We start from the raw sequence: 21,209 nt of genomic DNA on the forward strand, positions 1-21,209 counted from the left end.
GGCAGACTACGTGAGCACGTCTGGGAGGATTGCACCGCTTTTTACTCTGTATCAATTATAAGTTGGTGGCGTGGGAAAAGAATACGAAAATCCAGAAAACTCTTACACTTTTCTTTTGTCTCCCTCTGAAACCAAACCAAAGCCAAGAACTGGCTGAGTTTAAAACATAGAATATTACGCCAAATCTTTGGGCAGATGGTCTACAAGAAGAAAAAAAACACAATTGGTTCCTCTCCAATCAGTTATAAACAAGAAACGGAGGCTACATTTAGGTGGAGGCCATGTAAAAATAAAGCCCAAAATATGTATTTATTTTTACTTATTTATTTTCTTTCAATTGGCCAGCTGCACATAGGGTGTTAAAACATTGACATCATTTTCAGTTCACCAGAGTTGTAAAGAGATGCTATTTGTGTTACCATAGTGTTTCTGTAAGCCTGAACCAGCCCGGCCATACAACTCTGACCTCATCAAAACATTTTTGCCTGAAGAACTGTCACTCACTGGGGGTTTCATTGTTGCTGTTGTTTTCACAGAATTATTTCATCAAATCAACAGATGGTTCTTCATGAAAATACAATAAGATCTGATGCCTTTAAGAGACTTAAACCTGCTGCTACATGATTGGTTGATTGAATAATGACAAGAATATACACAAGAATGGGGCGTGCATCTGGAAAGGACAACACTCAAAAAGTAAATGATCGAACCAGGGCAAAAACAACGTTTGGTATTCAGAGGGTCATCCTTATGACTTTTATGAGACCTCGAACTATAATGTAGTGCTCAGCCCTTAACAGTTTCATTTTCAAGCTATAGACAAACATTAGATATTAGCCTCCCATTTAATATCACCTTCCCTGCAACAACTGGACACTGCATAAGATTTATAGATTCAATATAAAACCCTATCTACAGTAAAACCAAATCAAGCATGACGAGAAACGAACAGTTGCTTCTGAAAAAACAAGTTTCTGCTGCATTTTTGTACAGGTTGTAACCAAAGGTGAAATGCACCGAAGCACACAGAAGATTGTGCACTGCACCTTTCTTTAAATGTTTCCATCAGGTTTTGTTCAAAACAGACCTGGAAATGAATGTTCAGATTGTAGAAGGGTTAGGACACAGGAACAAGGTTTAATGACTAACCGCAGTCACTATCTTACAAAACCAGCGTTCGGATGTAGGATGCCATGAGGTGCAACGTGCACTGCCACAGTAAACAGGCTACAGGCAGGAAAATATACAACAGCTTTTGCAACTTTGTACAGAAAATGGAAAAATAACCTTTGTATGAATACTGGATCACAGCAATTTTGTGGAAATATTACAGTTCACTAAATGTTATATGCTATGTAGTATTACTGTGTGCTGGCCTTCTAGAGAGATCTATAGATAAACTGGTTTTAAAACTGGTATTTTTGTTTTAAAATCGTTTCGTGTTAACACGAGTGCTTTAAGTGTACTGTTATACTAAAGTCTTATCACCTGCTTTTATTAATGCAGTAGTGTGCAGTGCTCCAACGAAAGAAATTCACAGCTCCAAAAAAAACAAAAAACAAAACGCAAACGGAAAAATCTACAAACTCTGGCCAGCTTTCATTCGGTTGCATTAGAGATCTGGGACTGCCATCACCTTTAAATAATCCATCCACATTTAGATATAACATATGCATGTTGTGTATGTTAGAAGCCTCTGTCATGTTCCAGTGATTTCACTGTTAAACACAAAAGGTTCCAAATAATTAAATATACTAGTTTTGGTCAATAAAGCTCAGCAATGTGTATAGAAATAGTGTGATGGAGCAAAAAAATGCTGCTTGTATGCTGCTTGATTAGTTTTCTTCAGATAGATTGATAATGGAACAGGGTAAAAAAATATATATATAACTAGCATAATCACTAAAATAAGTAAAAATACAAATGACAGAAGCATTGGATCCAAGCACAGGTCAGCACAATATATCTGAACTTATCTATTTCGATTCTTTAAAAAAAATCAGTATTTCACAATACCCGTTCTGCAGCTCGTCATTCAGTGAATTGTGTCAGAGCTTAATAACAGCCAAGCCTTTTGTGCGTGGGACTATTCTTTCAGTAATACTCTAGGTACTGCAAAAGCCACATGCCTGCATAACACACTGGTGCTACAACTGAAAGTGTACAGAAGTATTTAAAAAGCACTTAAAAAAAAAAAAAAACTCAACTGAGCACAGACAAACGTATACTGATTTGTCATGCAGGCTGAGCTCAAATCCAAAGCCTATTCATTGCGTTAAAGGGAATGCAGTTCGTCAGGTGAGGGTCAGTCATTAATTGGTCAAATAATAAAACAGGCCAGAGTTTTTTAGTTTTCCAGTCACTCCTGTTCCCTCCTCTAGGCATTGATGACCCTCCATCGTTCACTGTCAATGCTGTTGATACTGTGTCCGGTTCCATAGGGGCCAGACACCACATCATCCAGATAAGCACCTGAAGTGTCTATCTGTGTGCTTGAGTAGGAACTGTGTTCCAGGTCCTTCCTGCTGCCCAGACCAGCGGAGGATGTGTGAGGCAGGTGCACATCAGGCTCGTCCGGCTCATCTATCTGAGACTTGTAGGAGAACAAGATCTTTGGCTCCGAGCTATTTAGGGCAGACATTGAGAAGGAAAATGGGAGAGAGAAAAAATATGCAGGAGTATATTTTTGTGTGTGTGTGTGTGTGTATATATATATATATATATATATATATATATATATATATATATATATATATATATATATATATATATATATATAATAATTTTTTTTTATATTAGGGGTGTAACAGTACACATGTGTGCCAAAGTTTTTCGGGACAGAGCTTTCGGTTTGGTACAAGTGAAATCCAAGTTTCCTCAGGAACGTATAAAGGTTTAGTCTCCGCCTCGCACTTTGAGAATTTTAATTTTTAAAAGAAAAAGAAACTACAGTTAGTGTAGTGTAACTGAGACTACTAACTCCATGCCGGAAGTAAGATTTGTGTTTTCATATGCATGAAAATGCTAAAGAATCAATAGCACTTTCAGCTAACCAGGCAGTGGCTAGCGGCTCATGCTAGCGCTATGGATTCAAGATTCAAGATTTTTTTGTTGTCACAAACATAGTTATAGGCAGGATACAACTTGCAGTGAAATAAAATACTCTCTTTAGCATAGTCCTGACCATTCTGCATATCGAGGGAGAGAATGAATGAAGGATGGAAGGTTAAAGTCTGCTGAAATAAGTAGAACAGTGAAATAGATCATATCTTTAGAAAATATTAATATTTAAATATAAAACACAGACTTACATATACAATTGTGCCAATTTAATTGATTACTCAATATAATAAATAAAATAAAAATGTATTGCATTAATTTAACATTCAATTTTTATACAAATTTTAATAAATATTATTTTATATATTATTCAGCCAATCAGGCACTTTAAATATACTATATATTAAAAAAATTAAGTATTTAAATGTTGATCACAAATATTATTAATTAATTAAATTAAACTGTGTTAATAAAAAAATTACAAGCAATTTTATGTTTTGCGTTTCTTCCCCCTAAACATTAATCGAACCAAAACTGTGACTTAAAAACTGAGGTACGTACCGAACCGTAAAATTTGGGTTTTACGGTTACACCCCTAACAACACCCCTGGAGATAGTTTTAAAAAACATCATGATATTTAAATCTGATACAATACTTTTAAATATTTAAATAGCAATCAATAAGTTATTAATAAAATAATCGGCAAACTAAGCCAGGAAAAAGTTTTTAGGATCATCATCAAAATCCTTTATTGATCCCACTGGGAAATTGTTTGGTTCCAGTTGCTCACAGTAAAAGATTAAAGTAAAGAAAATAAAGTAAAATTAAAATAAGAAATATAAATAAATATACACATGAAGGTATTTAGGATATATATTTAGATACATACTCCTGACGCATCAACAGTTTTTGCTACTTCGTCCTAGTTTTATATAAAATGTGAAGTTGTATCTATTGCATTATACCTCATTTGCACAGAATTGAGAAATTCTAAATGGTCCTTTTGCTGAAAACGGGGCTTTATGCTGTTCATGCAGATAGAAAATTCACATTAATTAAAGTTAAAGTGAACGTAGTGCAAATGATTCAATATATCTGTTATTGTTTAGATTCCTGGCTGACAAGAGTTTTGTGCGTAAAATAAAAAAAAAAAAAAAAAAAAAAAGTGTTGGTTGAAAAGTCATTATTTGAATTTATTTCAATTCAACTATTAATTCTAAGATTAAAAATCTATCCCTTAATGCCATATCGTATATAAAAAATTGTGACACTTTACATACCCAAAGAATCCTTTGAGGAATGTTACGTAGATGAGAGGAGCAAACACGGAGAAATAGAGGAATGTGGTGACATCAACACAGCTGTGAACAAATACATGCATAGTGAGAATCGTACAAATTTGCCAATCCTGGACCAATGTGTTCTCTGTTAATAAAATGGGACATACCAAAGGCCTTCTATAATATCAGCACAGAGGAGAGCACTACCCAGACCCTGCACCATATTCAGCACTGACAGAATGGCAGCATACACGTAAAAACTTCTCTTAGCTTCAAAAACAGATGAGAAACAGATTAATACATTATCATGTTCATATTAGAGTACCAATCAGCTAATATTACAGATTAAGATCAAACAATGCATGAAAACTACACTCACATGGTAATGATATTCTTTCTCTGATCGAGGTTTTGGGCAGAACAACAATCAGTGAATAAACCTGTAGAAAAAAATATATACAAATACGGTATTTTTAGGTGATGATCAAGTCATTCTGAATCCAAATCAAAACAGCACTCTGTAGACCCCTTGTGTTACACGACCACCATTAAGTTATAATTTTTCCCCCAATACCACCACATCCTGAACAGATCTGGTTCTCTTATACCACAGCAGTTTGTCAGGATCTACTTTTTTTAATAGATGGATGTTATAAGATTCACTCATTATAGTTCTTTTAAATGCGGAAAAACATCTGCAGAACACGTTAGTTCCTGTTATTATTAATGTTACGCACTTCTCTTTTTCTCTCTCTCACTCTCTCTCTCTTAAATTTAATAATAAATAATCCAGCTTGTCACATTACTGAGAAACCACAACGCCCTCTGTCCTCAAAGACTTCCTGTATCTGAAAAGTCATTTAAAACTTTACTAATGACTGTTACAACCCGTTGACAATTAAGACTCCCGAAAATGCTAAATAAACAACTCCACACTAATACACTATATGGACAAAGGTATAGCGACACCTGGCTTTCCCAGCCATATGTGGTTCTTTCCCAAACGTTTATCACAAAGTGGCACAAAGACAGCTCCATGAAGATATGCTTTTTACAGGTTCTATGCTATAGAGCTCTGACCTCAACTCTATTTACCACCATTGGAATGAATTTTCATGCAGATTGCACCCCAGGCCTCCTCACCTCACACCAGTACCTGACTTTACTAACACATATGTGTCCCAAATGAGTGCAAATCTCTACAAACACACTCCAAAATTGAGTAGAACATCTTCCCAGAATTAGACAGCGCTTTAAATATATTAATGTAGAGTATCCTCCAAACAGCCCATGTGCAACATGTATGTATAGAAACATACAGTATCTAAAACATATTAGAACGAGCACATTAATAAAAAACAGATTTGTTTTGAAATGATCAATACTCTCTGAGCCATGCTTTGAAAGGACAATCAAACGTTCACACTGCTGTGGTAGAAGTTCTTTTTTCAAAGCCAGTCTCAGATTGCTCCAGTTATAACAACACAATCTCACGCATTCTCTCAATTAACACAAGCTGGAATCCATTACCAGGAAGAAGAAACAGGAGCTGGCCAACCAGAAATGTCGTCCTCCATGACCATAGATATTGAAATCATCAGCAGAGAGATGCTGATCCGGGTACAGAATCTCCAGTGTACCCTGTAATATTCCCCCAAAAATCATACATTTATACAAGTATATATGTTAGAAACTGATGAATATGTTAGAAACTGATGAATAGATGTTAATAACTGGATATGATTGATTATACCTGAGTAATTGAGTAAGCCAGTGCTAACACTGCCGTTATGGCCAACACCCGTTTGATGCTCGACTTGCTCTCCAAATGACCTGCAGCAGTAAAGCATGAAGTACAATATCGTGAGTATATCGCAACTATTATTCAACAAAAATCTCCTCAGATTACTGGAGCCTACCAAAAGCCAGTCCTAATATGACAACGCTGAGCTCGATGGTCAACAGGAAGAAGCGTGTGCTCTCCCACAGCACCTGAAAGCAGTACAAAGCTCTTATCAGTTTTTTTTTATTATTATTAATATACACCCCAATAAAAAAATAAACACAATGACTCAGCTATCTGGCTCTCCACCTTCTCTGCTCTCTCAGTTCTCCCAGCTGTGAAAGATTTTAGACTCTACCTCAGTAGCTATGTGAAGAGAAATGAAAGAAGTAAAAAAAAAAAAAAAGGAAAGAAAGTAAGAAAGAAAAAAACGATGTGCTTTAATTAGTATTACATGAATCTAAAGATGGCTTTGGGCTAGCAACAGCTCGCTGGTTTTCCCCCTTCAGCAGAACAATATGATTAGACTGACAGCACCTGTTCTTTGTGTGTGTTGCTACATATCGCTTATCAGATTAGGGTTTTTCAGTAATGTTATGAGCAGAGGGGTCATGTTATAGGAAAATGGACAGGAGTTACGGCCTGAACATGAATACAAAATAATAAAATAAAATAAAAAACCAACACCAACAGCTTCAGGTAATGTTCGATTGTCAGTGATTTTGATTAACACTGTGCGGACTAAAAAAGGTCTTGTTGATGAGAGAGGGCAGTGGAGAATGCCCAGACTGGGGAAAGTTTCAGAAGATTACTGTACCACAGTGTTTAGTAGAAAAGTGACTCAAGCGAGTGTTATACAAAATAATGGTCGCCTGATGGGACGACAAGCGTTTGACAAATCAGCAGTCTGCACTATTTCTAGCTTCGGTCATAGTCTATTCGTTACAGTGTGACCTCTATGGGAATGGAAATAATGACTGAATAGTGACAGTAAATTACAGGTCACGCTATACAGGGTAAAGTGTTATTTTACAGCATTACATGTCAGCGTTAGATTTCTTATTTACTCCATGCGTTTCTCATGACAGCAGCTTTCTTATAGTTTTGGTGTTTGTGTTGGAAAACAAAAGCGAAATCCTTACAGCTTTTATCCACAGGTATGTTTTTTTTTTTTACCTTATCGACGATGATAGCTGCACTCGATGCGCTCACGGTCATGGAGACGATCGCTCGAGTGATTCCGACAACTGCCACTACAAACACCTACACCCGGAGCAGAAGACAGTCAATTAATAAAGAGTGAAAATAAAATACTCAGGCTGTTATACTGACCGTATGAACATATCAGGGTTTAGATTACACCCCCCCCCGAATATTAAGGTGTCCAAAGAATAGTGTGGGAGGTTAATAGATTATCTCACCAGGATGTAAAATGTGATAAAGATGGGGCTGGAGGTGAGGCGGATCTTTGCGCGGGCTGATGGAAGCTTCCATATCAGGAATATGAGGAAGGCTACATTTGGCACCAGCAGCAGGAGGTCCCAAAAGCGTACCCTAATGTAACAATGTGACATAAACCTTTATGTAAATTCAGTCTGGATAAACCAACAAACAATCCAGACTAAATGAAGACTGCATTCTGAATGTGCTTAATTATGGTTTTAAAAAAATAGCTATGACTTGCTTAGCATTTCAGGTGCTAACATTTTGTTGTATTCGGTGTTTCTAATGCAAGTACAATGGAAAAGGGGAAAAAATGCTTCTTAAAAAAAGAATAAAGAAACTTTAGCTCTTATAAATAAATGGAAAAGAGCTTGACCTGAAAAACTAAGGTGCTGCTACATCGCTCTCTTAAAGAAAAAGAGAGATTGTCTAACGTGTCACTGAAAGAAGTTTAAACTTAAGCTTAACTCAGTATTTTATCACCAAATTCTTGGCTCCAGTAACCAAAACTGAAAGTCGTATCATTTATTGCAATGGGAACTTCAACAAAAACAATGGACTTTCCAGTAAGAGACACTAAAGAAAGGGGAAGTGAAGCCTCATATAGTACATCGCAAACAAATAAAATACAGCACTTTGCTTGGAGCAAGACCAACAATAAGCTAACTATACTGTTAGCTATTTCATTACATACCTTTAAACAGCATTTACTTTAAGTAATTAAATATGCTTTACAATACTTTGTGAAGTGACATTCAATTCAGACTGCAATAATTATCTCTTTAGAATTACTGGATTAAGATCACGTAATCACGTACACACACACACACACACACACACACACACAAACACACACATATATATATATAAGGGCTGCAGCTATCGATAATTACAACACAAGGCTGAAAACGTGTGTATGCCACTTTCCATGAAAAAGGTTGGGATTTATGTTAAAAAAATTTAAAATAAAATAATAATAATAATTTAAGTAAACTCTGAGCCCTACACGCACTGTGGAAGCACAAAAGGCGGCGCACAAAAACACATGCTTTCTGTGTCGCTAATTGCCCTTCTCGTTTAGAAACAAGAACCCAGAGCGGTCCAGGGTTTAGCGGGTGGTGCGTCAGTAATAATGGTCTGTGGGGAAACACCGTGCTCCATATGTAGTTAAAAAGACTAAACAAAACATAATTTGCCATAATGCTTTTTTTGTATTAGAATTATTTGAGTTAATCTAGGAATCGTTTGAGCGCAAAAATATATATATATATATATATATATATATATATATATATATATATATATATATATATATATATATATATATATATATATATATACACACACACAGTGGAACCCGCTTATCTCGACCTCGGTTAACTCGACAACCCTTTTAAGTCGACGTTTTTGAAGTGGAACCGCCAAATTCTCGCTTTGTCTTAGGATTTTTTATCGGTTATGTCGATTCTTTTATTTTGACGAACCCTGATATCTCCAGCACAAGGGGGGAAAAATTTGCCATTTAACGTCGGTTATCTCGGTGCAGCCGCAGAAGAACTCGCGGAAGTGGCGGAAAAATCAAGGCTTACAGCTGCTACAGGTGTTGTATTGTATACTGGTGAATCTCTGCTGTTAGTTAGTGCACATATGCCTTTTGTTGTTAAATGTTATGCGATGAACGGGCGGCAAAAGCCGCGCTTGGCGGCGCAGAACGTGGGATGAGCAGCAAAAGCATAGAATGAACACCGGCAGGATCGGGGGAATCCGCGGTGTGCTTTGGGAAGAAAAGAGCAGCCATTGAGAGAGTTCCGGTTTGAAGGCACGTACCGGGATACACATGAGCGATAACAACGACCGCCGTGAACCAACATATACCAACAATAACGGACAGTGAGAGTGTGGAAGTTTAAATAGGAGCTGGTGATGATGCTAAACGAGCACCATATGTGCGCGATTGAAGCGGAGCTTCAGAGAAAGCAGCCGAGAAAGCACCTGCCGCGACGAAGGGGGCCGAAGGGGGCGTGGCAGGTGGATTCCTGACAGTTAATAAACATGTACTGTATGTATTTTTATAGCATGCCTTCATCAAACAAATCGCAGCAACGCTGTTGTGTAAAAAAAAACCTTCAAAAACACGTGCATGCACATTCTCATTTATTAACGCACATCATGTACATAAAGAAATTTCAAGCGCGTTAATATATTGCCGCCATTTTGATTTTCGTTTATCTCGATCATCGGTTATCTCGATGCTTTTTGGCGACCCCCTAGGACATCGACATACCCGGGTTCCACTGTATTATATATATATATATATATATATATATATATATATATATATATATATATATATATATATATATATGGAGAGAGAGAGAGAGAGAGAGAGAGAGAGAGAGAGAGAGAGAGAGAGAGATTCTAGCGGTGTAAGGAAAACATACCTGGAGGTGCCAATGTCCTCATAAAGCACCCGCAGGCAGTTGTGTGGTTGGCTGATATTGGATTGAGATGGCCATGTGGGCAGAACTGAGGTGTTCTCTATGGCTGGGGGCAGCGTGCTATTACCACGCTGCACAAACCAGCTCTCCGTCACTGGCACTCCGTCCAGCATTCTGCATTCACCCGCTGAAACACACAGTCATAACACACTTCATCAATTTCCCCATTCCATTCAGATAAGTCTTCTTGAGAAATATCTCTTCTCCACGTGACAGATTTGATATGCAAACAGCCACAGCGATTCACTGAATATGTAAATGAGTTTATGACGTCTCTTGGTGACATCTCACGATATTTAGGTACTTTTCCCTGAATTAAAAAAAACAACTCAACTCTCACAAAAGACCATATAACTTTCATATAGACCTATAATTCAAATATAAGTTAATAACACACTGTTTTGGAAAGCAGAAAATGAACACTAGTGGATAGTATGACTAATAGAGTTGCAGTTGATCTCGGAGTGAAGTTTCTTGAGCTCATAGTTCACGCTTTAGAGATAAAACTATCGAGTTGGTTTACGGACGACCTTCGGTGACGGAACAAAACTCAAGTGGCTGAATGCTAATGATTATTTGGACTCTGCAACAGTTTAAAAAAACACAATGAGTCAAGTTTTTGTCTCTGCCCCAAACCCGTGATGTGCTTTACATAACACCGAGTAATAGTGCTGCCATCAGCTTGTGCTCAAGTCTCACCTAAACAACAAACACTTCCTTAAGCGCCAACGTTATCTAGAGAAAGAAATGCTCGAATTTTCGGTTTACAAACAATAACAATAAGACTCTAGAAACATTAGCCACTAGAACAGCTGCTAAACTTCGAGCTAACATAGTGCTTGCCATATTGTCTTTTGATAGATAGATAGATAGATAGATAGATAGATAGATAGATAGATAGATAGATAAAGCTACTCATGTCAGTGTGTATTTCCTACCAGCAGTATATTCAGCTATGCTAACTCAATCCTAGCCAGTTTCTAACTACAACCTAAGGCAGATAAGCTAGTAACGCAGTGAGCTATGCTAATAGTTAGCCGTTACTCTGAGAGGAACTGGACTTACCTTCGCTTGAAAGGATTTCAGATCAGGGAAAAATGTAATGCTGAGAATCAGGTGAACTGCAAGCAAGCCACATAGCAGCCTTTTTTCGGTTCGCGTTGATGTTTATAGAAGATACAAACAGCAACGTACTAACATTAAACAGGTCCAAGCTCTGTATGTAAGAGTGAGTGAGTGAGTGTGTGTGTGTGTGTGTGTGAGTGTGTGTATTAGCCAACACAGCACAGGGAAGCGCTGACAGCTGGGTTGCCAGATCTGCAAATAATCAACTAAACAGACCTCCCTCCAAAAAAAAAAAAAAAAATTCCTCTCAGAATTCCCCTTTACACGTCTGAATCTCTACACCTGCTTCACTAATTCAAACTTAAACATTGCAGTGAAATGTAATGGATATTTATTGTATTTATGTCATATGTAATGTTTATGTACACAGAACATGAGTTAAAATAAATAATATTTGTATCATTATTGTATTATTATATGAAAATAAATCCTGTACTTGTCCAATGTGCATCCAATTAGATGCTCCTTAAAACCCTGTTAAGAGCCTTGTAGAGGTTGTACATGTTCTTGTTTTGCCAAAAATCCAACCCTTTGCATAGTGAAGACCAATGTTACCGGTAACGCGTTACTTTTTACAGTAACTAATACTGTAACACGTTACTTTTAAAAATAAAGTAACTTCGTTACCGTTACCGTATGGTGCGTTACCCGTTACTTTTTTAAATGAATTAATTTCTGCTGAAGTGTAGACTACAGTCTAACCTGTTTACAGCAGCGACGCATTGTAGGATTGGTGGATTACCCACTGTAAACACAAAGAAGACGCACTGTGGGCGTGTCTCCGTTTATTCAGGTCTGTGCAGCAGTAATGGCGAGTGGAGGCGAGAGCAAGACGAGTTTCTCAAAGTGAAAATATGCTCATTATTTCACTTTAGTTAAGTATAAAGACAAAAACTTTTAAGGCAAATGTAAGCTGTGTATTTCTGGTTCGAAGCTCGTATCTACTGCGATAGCAGCAACTCCAATCTGTTGAAGCTCCTCCAGGACCTCCATGCCTGAGGAGCTAGAAGCTAGAAGCTAACCTAGTGTTCTGTTTTACATTGTTGATAGTTTTCATACTTCAGCTGTGAAAGAAACATTTTTAAGAGCTCAACACAACAGCTTTTATGATGCAGAAGCCACTTTAGTTTTTGATTGTGAATATATTATTCAGCTTGTTTTGTTATTTATTTCAGAAATCCTTGATATATTCAGTTTGTGCTGGTGTGACTTTAATAAAATAGTGTTTAAAAATTACTGTTTAAGTCAGTTTTGTGTTTGTAGACCATAACACATAAAAGGGCAATATTGGGAACATTAAAGAACGTTATTTAAAAAAGTAACTAAAAAGTTACTTTTAACAGTAACGCATTACTTTTTGGTGTAAGTAATCAACAAAGTAACTAAGTTACTTTTTGAATGAAGTAACGAGTAACTGTAACTAGTTACTATTTTTTAGTAACTAGCACAACACTGGTGAAGACTATGTTTTTATATCTGCACTCACTCCCCAGTTAAAATCTTGATTTTGACGTAACCATGTACTATTGTTGTGGACTAGCAGAAATGCCTCCTCCCAGAGCTTGTCTGATGCTCTAGATAATAGTGATACCTGACTTCCTAATTCAAAAGAAATGCATTAACATAAAGAATTCATTTGCAGCTCACTAACCATTTCATGAGCACTTTAAAGCAAACTATTTTGGTTCTGTGAAATCAAGTGCAAGAGCACAGGAAGTGGCCACAAGAAGCAAACACATGATACTTTTCAGCTTGTTACACTATAACTTATCAACAGTGATTGAGAGGATGTGTGTGAAATATAGAGGCAGGTGTAATAAACAGAAACAATGTGTATTATTTACTTTATTAACTATTAACAACATTATGGAATTGAAACAATGCTCTTAATGCTCTCAACTCCACCAGAGCCTGAATCCACAATTAACTGAAGATGAATGAAAACAAATAACCGAAAACACTTTTTTTTTTTTACATTACCACTTCATATCTATTGGTACCAAACATAAATCCTGCGATGTCTGGCACACGTGCACAATGCAAAGCTATAATCTAGCCTATAACTATTTTTATATTCAGCCAAGATCACAACAAATGTGGCGGTAAATGTGTTAAAGACACATCAAATAAGAATAAGAGGGCTGTGAAGTCTAAATGCAATATGACAATTGCAGTTACCTAAAACTACACTAAAAGATACATAATAAAAAAATAACTCCACTGAACACTGACAGCACTTCTTCTGCTGTATAAGTAATGGATTATATGATATTGGCAAACGTTATTATTGGAAAATAATCTACTTCAGGATTTTAACTACATATTGAATCGGTCTTCATCACAGCACAATGTCACGGATTAACTTTTTTTTTTTTTTTTTTACTTAGAAAAGAGGCTGGATTATGAAGGCTGGATCTTTGGTGACTAAAGTGCCAGCATCGCATGTGACAGAAAAGACGTTGTTGATATAAATGGATGGGTACAATTCTTTCTTCAACTCGTACATTAGTGTCCCCCAGCATAACCAGTCTGATGACTCAAACATACACAGATAAAAATGAAGACCTACTATAATTCAAGTTGTTGGATTCCAGAGTGAAAAAACTCAAACTGAGACATTCACCTAGCCTCCATGCCACCAGAGGGCACCCTCTATCAAAAATTAAGATCACTTTATTCACATATTCATTTCCTGTTACAATTAAATATATATTTCCAAATTGATACACCCTTCCTGGCCCTGGTTTGGCATCACGTACTGTAGCTGCTGCACCAAGCTCCCTGACCTGCATCTACAGCACTTGGTGCTGGACCAGGGCCAGGAAGATTGTGAAGGACCTCAGCCATCCCAACTATAGACTATTTTCCTTGTTGCGTTCAGGGAAGCGCTTCCGCTCCTTAAAAGCAAACACAGAGAAAATGAGGAGGAGCTTCTTCCCACAGGCCATTCAGAGTTAAAACCTGGAGACACCCAGGATCTAGTACCTGGACTTCTCTCTCCGTCTCACTTCCTTTATTGTGCACTATTATTCACATTATTTACAAATATTCACTAATATTTGCATTACTTGCACTAGTCGAACTCTAACTGGACTGGACTAGCACAGAGTCACTTTCACCATTTTTTATGCAAGCACATGGACACTTTAATGACAATTACATCACACTGAGTCACTTTAATCTGTACTTCTGTCATACATATCTGTTATACATGTCCATTCATCCCTTCTGTTCATTTATGTATGCATATACACACACACACACACATATATATATATATATATTTATTTATTTATCTTTTTATTCATACTTGTAGTCAGATTATATTTTAATATACATTTATACTTATTTTATTTATTTTTGTTACTTTACTCATTTTTTTTTATCTATATTGTATTTCTTTCATGTTTACAAAATGAACAGTCGTAATTAGCATTTCATTATGTCATACTCTGTATGAATGTGTATGTGGCAAAAAATAATTGAATTTGAATTCGATAAGGCACATTGAAGTCTTGCCGAATGTTGCTGTGAGGCTGTTTCTTTCCTGTCTTGACGTCAGTGAGCTTCTTTGTTTCCCTGTTGGGTTTTGAAAATACATATGCATTGATCTTTCTTTTTGCCGTTTCTCCTGATCCAAAGTGACGTGTAAATAAGAAACAGACTTAGACTTTTCATTAGATACTGGCACATCAAAAAACGATTATCAAGTGATTCTATAATTATCTAAGAGCTGGTTTTAGGAATTGTAATAATACAGTGTGAAGTGCATGATTTGCCTCAATGCTGACTGCTTACTCAACTCCAGAAAACAATTAAAGAACACACACATTTCACACCTAGGTGTAATGTAGAGTTGCTATTTTACATGGCTTCTGTCAACATGTTTTGGAAGGTGAGAAGAAACTCATGCAGCAAGGGAGAGTGTGCAAAGTTTCACAGACTCGAGCTCCAGAGTAAACCAGAGACGCTGGTGCTATGAGGTGAATTTAACATTACTCGCATAATGTTATTCGAGCTTTTGGCTGACCTGACATCATTCTCACAGCCAAATACACAGGCTCAGTAAAGCTCACATTAAAAGTATGGAGATGAGTTTTGGCTGCAGTAACGTTGCTTATGCTAGAAAATGTTACACAATTTTTGTTGAAGCTAAGGCGGATCTCCAGCTTCTGGAGAAACGGAGTACGCTTCAGCTGAGTCTCTTTTCCTCCTTCATATGCCCTAAGAAGGTTATCATACCACATTAGGCACCATGCTCCACTTCTGCTTTCTAGACCACTTTCAGTACCAGAGCGTGGAATCCCCCCATAGCACAGCCCCAGAACCCATGGGCAACCTTCGGCTTGCAGAACCCAGCAGTGTTCTCCTTTGCAAAAGCTTTGGGAACTCAGAGCCTGAAAGTAGTTGGTGAACCTCTGTGGTCCAGCTGGATAAGGCTGTTTGACCACGCTGAAGGACACTGTTTTAAGATCCTCAGAAAGCACCAGGGAAGGATGCAAAGTCTCAGAGTCAAAAGTCACCTCGGACGGGTTGAGAATATTTCGTAAACGACGCTGGGCTGCTCCTAGTTTGACACGAAGGTCATAATTGCGGTGCTCCATTTCTTCACACATATGGGTCAAGCTGAGGTTTGCCTCATTGTCCTCAGATGCTCCTATTTTCTGATGTTCTACAGTCAGGCTGGAAGAGAGTTTTTCAACTTCCAAGACCTCTTTGAAAAATCTATCCTTATCTTGCTCCTCCATCAAAGTGTTAACCTGGAGCTCTGTTTCCTTAAGCTGAGTATGGAGATCTGACAAGGTTTGAATGCTGGTCTCCAAAATCTCCTCTCTTGGCCTTAACTGGGCCTCTAGAAGCTCCATCCCTGCTGTGCTGTAGCTTGTCAGAAGCTCCACCATCTCCTCCAGAACTGTTTGCACATCTGCTTTTAACTCAGTGTTCGACGTCTTGACCTTGGCCTCCTTTTTCTTTACTTTGGCCAGCAGATCATCCACCAGTTCAATCTTGGCTTGGATATCCATCATCACAGGATTTAACCGAGACCTTTGTTTGCTTAGCTCGTCAGATAACTGGATGTCTATACAGTGTGAAAGATCAGCAACATTTTTATCACGGTTACACAATGCTTTACATTCGTCTTCTCCCTGGCTAGAACAAGATGGATAATCTGTCTGTTCCATCATCTCTACTTCCATACCTCTTTGAGGTGCAGCCTTATCTGTTTTCTAAATCCTATGTGGCTTCAATTTATGGCTCCTCAGTGCAAAGTAAGTTTTCTGGTGCTCCACCCTCCAATTTGGGCAGCAACTGTCAGCAAAACCAGTTTCAAAGCTCCTGCTCTTCTCCACACACACACAAACTAATGTCCACAATGAGGCATTACATAGAAAATAGATTGAGACAAATTCAGCAGCTATGATCTTGTTCTGCAAGATTCTCCGAAAAACGAAGCCATCTTCTCCATCAACTCCTGATCTGCACAAATACATGAGGAAAAAAGCAAAATAGTACTTCATTAATCATCACAAACTGTTTGATCATCACCAAGGATGTGCTGGATCCAACACCCATGCTAGGAACATCAAACAGCAGAAACACACCCCGGATCATCAAAAATATTAAACATTAGTCAAGAAATTAGCAAGAATGAAACAAATACTGTTGCTTTTTTCCTGCTCTATTGATCCTGGATACATTTATGAGCTTGTTACCAGGCTCTTGGTTTACTGTAGCAGGTGTGTCAGATAAGTAAATAATCGCTAATCTTTTTAAAACATTCCCGTTTTGGATTTTTTTTTTACACTCAGACAAGTTAATTTTTTTTTCTTTGTGTGTCAATTTGACATCAAATATTTTAATAATTTCCATGATTTCACCTTTGCATAGAAGAACCCTCTGTCTATTTTTCTTTCTCCAGAAACACTTCCTGTCAGTGAAACAATCAAATGTTGGTGAAGGTCTCAAGTGTGCATTTGTCTAATTCTTGCTCATTGTATGACAAATGATTGGTTCTAAACACCATAAAAAGGTCTATATTTTGCCATTTGAGGGATGCCCCCCCCCGTCGTTCACCTTAACTGTTCAATTCTGTCAAGCTGCTATAGAAATAAACTTGACAAGACATGCAAAATAGATCATGTCTGAAATCCAGGACAACAAAAAAGGACTTTTATGCCTGGCTTCTAAAGTTACTTTTAGAACTAACTGAAGAAGTTTTTAAATAATAAAACATTGAGTTCTATTACACTAGCAGTGTAAAAATATTAAAACAATACTCGAGTTGATCCTGTTTTTGTTTACAGCTGAAAAATGGAAACACGACATTCAGCACACGGGAGTGGGCGGGGCCACGTGTCACTCTTGCCACGGAGGTTTAGTAGCTTAGCAGTCATTTTACACGTGGACACTTCATTAGCTATGTTACATAAAAACGTTAAACCAAAAAATGGGGCGGAATAGAATAAAATAACCTCATAAATCTAATAAATACTTCAGAACCGTTCACTCCCCTTAATAGTCAGGAAGTTTCGTTTTCCGGTCCCGCTATTTGCACAAATATACATCCTGTAGCAGAACACTGAATTCAGAGATATTTATTTTGGAGACAGCAAACACATTCTATGGCAATTATTAAAAAAATAAATAAATAAATGTACCTGTAGTTAATATTTTTTTATCTTTAACTTCCTCGTGTTGGTTTCCAGGAGGCTCGTGTTGTGTTGCAATATTGAAGCGGACGCTGGCAGAAGTACACACCTGTTTAACTGTGACGTGCACACACGCATTATGGGTAGATAATGATATCATCACTCTTATGCTGTTCAAATTATTATAAGTGTATTAAATATGTGTATTCCCCAGTACACCAAGGATCTAATTGTGGGTAAACTAAACCAGAACAAGTTTTTTTTTTGTAATATATAATCATATTGCCACCATGACCAGGTACAGAAGTACAGAATCCAGGGTTGTGATGTCAAAGCTTCAGGCTTCATTCCCACAGAAACAAAGTCAGTATCCAAAGTTTACAGCACAAACACAGCCTTTTTTTTTTGTTGTTGTTGTTTACAGTATAGATCATTCTTTCTCTTATTTATCAATAGTTACCTCATCCCAATTTTTTTATTTAACAACAGGTACGTCATCTGCCACCATCATCTCTAATATGTAGATACTCTCTCCTTTTGATGATCTAATAAAGGCAGAGCTCTTTCATGTTGTTGTTTTTTTCTTCTTAAAAATCATCCAGGCCAGGCATTGCCCCTGCACTGGCCCGAACCCAAACTCATCAGCCTAGAAACAGAACTACTGACCATAAACGAGACTTGTGCTTTCGTACACTCGCACACATTAGGCCTTACTGTGAATATACTGAGTGGTACAAATATCAGAAAGTCATTAATAAACAAAGAAATCAAACTGTGAATGTGATACAATAATTAATAAGAATAAAATACAATAAACAAAAAGAAATGACAAAAGAAATAACTAATAACAATGTGATATGTGCTACTAAAAAAATACCTTAGGTGTTGTAGTAAAAAAACAAAAAACAAACAAAAAACCCCCACCAACCATCAGGGTCAAAAGTCCACACCCAAACGCACCTCACTCTCTTTCCCAACCGTTCTACCTACTATCGAATAAAAGCAAAAGCATGAAAACAAGAGTTAAAAATCACTGTTGTCTTTATTATTCTTCTCTCAGCAGTATTTGCAGTAACAGTCTGTCCAATTGAAAAACGAAATATGACATAACACTTTTTCAGCAAAAGCACAGCGTCTATTCACATTCTCAACTTTTCAAATGATTCAAACCTGAAAGGAAAAATAGATATATTACACACTACAACCATCAACAAGCCATGTGAGTGCCGCATCTGAGGAAAATGCTAATAAATCTCTCTCAATTATCGTACACAAGATTGTTGAATACGTAGCCTATGTGAAAAGATGGCAGTGTACTGTATAGAACACTTCATGAAATAATCCATTCATTATTCATATTAAATCCTGCTGAAATGGTGTATAAGTGTTTATAGTGACACGTCGTTTCATATTATAGCCCGCAATCTGATCTGTTAGATTCGAATTCTGGTTAAAACCCGTGAATTTAATAAGAAGTGTTTGATTGTGAAAGCATTTCACAAAATATCTTAGCATACTCATACGCCTTCGAACCAGTGTTTATGTCGACACGAATAAAAAAATAAATAAATACATAAATATTTATGATTAGAGTTTTGGCAGTATTAAAGAAACCCATTTTTCTTTTTCAAAACTATTTCAACAACATCATCTGTATTATTTTCAGGCTGTAAGATGAGGCTGAAGCAGCACAGAAATTAAGTTGCCTCATGCAAGCTTACAAATCCAGCGAGATTTCCAGTCTGACACGGTCTTATCGCATGCTTAGGAATCGTGCATCTCTTTACAAGACTCCCAGCCCAGATTTAGCGCTCAGAGGTATAGTGGAAAGTGGTGAGAGATAGTACTTTGTATTTAGATGAATATAGTAACTGTCCTTAAAAGAATATAAACATAATGCATTTCACAAAAAAAAACAAAAAAAACACCACATTTCAAATGCTGTAAAATTAATAGAAAAATCTTATAAAGTAAACAGAGGATTTATTTGATAACAAATGATTATCCTCGGCTTTCCTGAACACATCTTTCTCTGTTTTACCATATAAGCCGAACAGTGTCTGGCATTCAGCTTATTATAGTCAGCACTTTAGTGTTATAGTAATGAGAGGTAAAGAGAAACTGGGCATTTAGCAAAACCAGAAAGATGTGGAAATAAACTAGGAAGTCTAGAGTGAAGTGAGGTCCAGTGGTTCTAAGGGTTCTCTCCAGAACGAAAAGTGACTGAATTCTGGGTAATCAAAAGATGCAGGCCGGCCTTTAGAGAGTAGAGGGAAGACGTGTTCCACCAGCTCACTCAAGTGAGAATACCTAGGACACACCCAATATTACAAGTTATTAATAATATTAACAATCATCATCATGAATTTTTATAAAAATTTTGTTTTTGTTTACTGCCACCGATTCATAGAGTCTGCATGTGTCTTTCTTACGAGGATTTGTGGCCTTTGCTGTTCTCCTGTATGAGCTCCCCTTTAGGGTTCACAGTGAAGATCCGAGTTTCAGGTACGCCAACTTCCTTATAAGCAAATGCATCCTACACACACACACACACACACACACACACACACACACACACACACACACATATACACACATATACACACACTTATTACTCTTACAGAAACATAAAACTAGCCATAGTGCTGTAATAGTTTTATTTCCACTGTTGACACAAGGCTTACATTGGTCCTGTTGCCAAAGGCAGCGTAGAAAGGTTGTCTCTGTGGACTGAAAAGGTCTCTAATGTCAGTCAGGCATGTGATTTTAAACACCTCTGGCTTCTTCTCAATTACCTCCCTGTAAAAATAAGATTGCAAAAATGTATAACATTTGTACACCAAACAAACAAGGGAGCAGTATATATTTAAATGTGCAACCTATGTAAAGCTGAGAATAAGCTGCTAGGAGCAAGAAGTACAGGTCCTTTAGGCAGTACAATGCCTTTGTCATTGACCCACTGCAGGTAACCCTTTGTGATGTCTGCCATGCCTATGGCACGAGCTGAACAGTACAGGAACTTGTAGCCGTTCCTGGAGAAAAGACACAGAACAATACTAGTAAACTTGGTTACTATTAACAGCATTAATAGAATGTGAGCCAATATAAATTTTGTTTCATGAAAGATCTACTTGGTCAAATCATAATACATGTCCAAAACTATGTCAACATATGACTATCACACCCATTTTTGGACTTTCCCCAAAACGAAAAACTTAAACAAATAAAACCGTTCTGAATCATTAAAATATGCGAGATGAAATAAATAGAAATATATTCATTGTTAAATATAATTATATAAATTACAGATTATAAATAATTAATATAAAATATTTATTGCAGCATGCGGTCTCACGTGTAAAAACAAAC

The 21,209-nt window shown here is 37.1% G+C and overlaps 3 protein-coding genes across 7 annotated transcripts in view; all 3 read right to left on the reverse strand.

Moving 5' to 3' along the window:
* Nucleotides 1-308: 308 nt before the first annotated feature.
* Nucleotides 309-11,336, reverse strand: tpra1 (transmembrane protein, adipocyte asscociated 1). Its single transcript, XM_046856253.1, has 11 exons — nt 11,131-11,336; nt 10,009-10,192; nt 7,546-7,678; nt 7,301-7,387; nt 6,261-6,333; nt 6,095-6,174; nt 5,872-5,982; nt 4,721-4,781; nt 4,509-4,611; nt 4,342-4,422; nt 309-2,624 (listed from the first exon to the last, which is right to left on the reverse strand). The coding sequence occupies exons 2-11, from the start codon at nt 10,176-10,178 to the stop codon at nt 2,378-2,380; spliced, it is 1,146 nt and encodes a 381-aa protein (XP_046712209.1). The 5' UTR covers nt 10,179-10,192; nt 11,131-11,336; the 3' UTR covers nt 309-2,377.
* A 1,789-nt stretch (nt 11,337-13,125) lies between these two features.
* Nucleotides 13,126-17,967, reverse strand: trim107 (tripartite motif containing 107). 3 transcript variants are annotated; one of them, XM_046850522.1, is made up of 3 exons: nt 17,850-17,967; nt 16,391-16,668; nt 13,126-16,270 (listed from the first exon to the last, which is right to left on the reverse strand). In XM_046850522.1, exon 3 carries the CDS (start codon nt 16,215-16,217, stop codon nt 15,186-15,188), a length of 1,032 nt encoding a protein of 343 aa, XP_046706478.1. In that variant the 5' UTR covers nt 16,218-16,270; nt 16,391-16,668; nt 17,850-17,967; the 3' UTR covers nt 13,126-15,185. The 3 variants fall into 3 exon arrangements, with proteins under 3 accessions (XP_046706478.1, XP_046706319.1, XP_046706399.1); XM_046850363.1 differs by having other exon boundaries at nt 13,129-16,668; XM_046850443.1 differs by having other exon boundaries at nt 13,129-16,663; nt 17,850-17,947.
* An 896-nt stretch (nt 17,968-18,863) lies between these two features.
* zgc:123305 overlaps nt 18,864-21,209 on the reverse strand; it is an 18,796-nt gene continuing 16,450 nt past the window's right edge. For all 3 annotated transcript variants that reach the window (XM_046854369.1, XM_046854390.1, XM_046854379.1), the window contains exons 17-20: nt 20,720-20,872; nt 20,525-20,639; nt 20,273-20,376; nt 18,864-20,150 (exon numbers count right to left, since the gene is read on the reverse strand). In XM_046854369.1, the coding sequence (XP_046710325.1) occupies nt 20,009-20,150; nt 20,273-20,376; nt 20,525-20,639; nt 20,720-20,872 (514 nt within the window). In that variant the 3' untranslated portion in view covers nt 18,864-20,008. The remainder of the gene's footprint in view (nt 20,151-20,272; nt 20,377-20,524; nt 20,640-20,719; nt 20,873-21,209) is intronic.

The sequence above is a fragment of the Silurus meridionalis genome, chromosome 1 (genome assembly GCF_014805685.1).
Source record: "Silurus meridionalis isolate SWU-2019-XX chromosome 1, ASM1480568v1, whole genome shotgun sequence".
NCBI lineage: Eukaryota > Metazoa > Chordata > Actinopteri > Siluriformes > Siluridae > Silurus > Silurus meridionalis.

Excerpts from the sequence above, each read along its gene's own strand:
- tpra1 (XM_046856253.1), bottom strand. The coding sequence starts at position 10,178 with ATGCTGGACGGAGTGCCAGTGACGGAGAGCTGGTTTGTGCAGCGTGGT. Across the intron at positions 5,983-6,094 it reads TGGCTTACTCAATTACTCAG|GGTACACTGGAGATTCTGTA; the intron begins GTATAATCAATC and ends GGAATATTACAG. Across the intron at positions 2,625-4,341 it reads TTCCTCAAAGGATTCTTTGG|CTCGGAGCCAAAGATCTTGT; the intron begins GTATGTAAAGTG and ends TGCCCTAAATAG.
- trim107 (XM_046850363.1), bottom strand. The coding sequence starts at position 16,388 with ATGGAAGTAGAGATGATGGAACAGACAGATTATCCATCTTGTTCTAGC.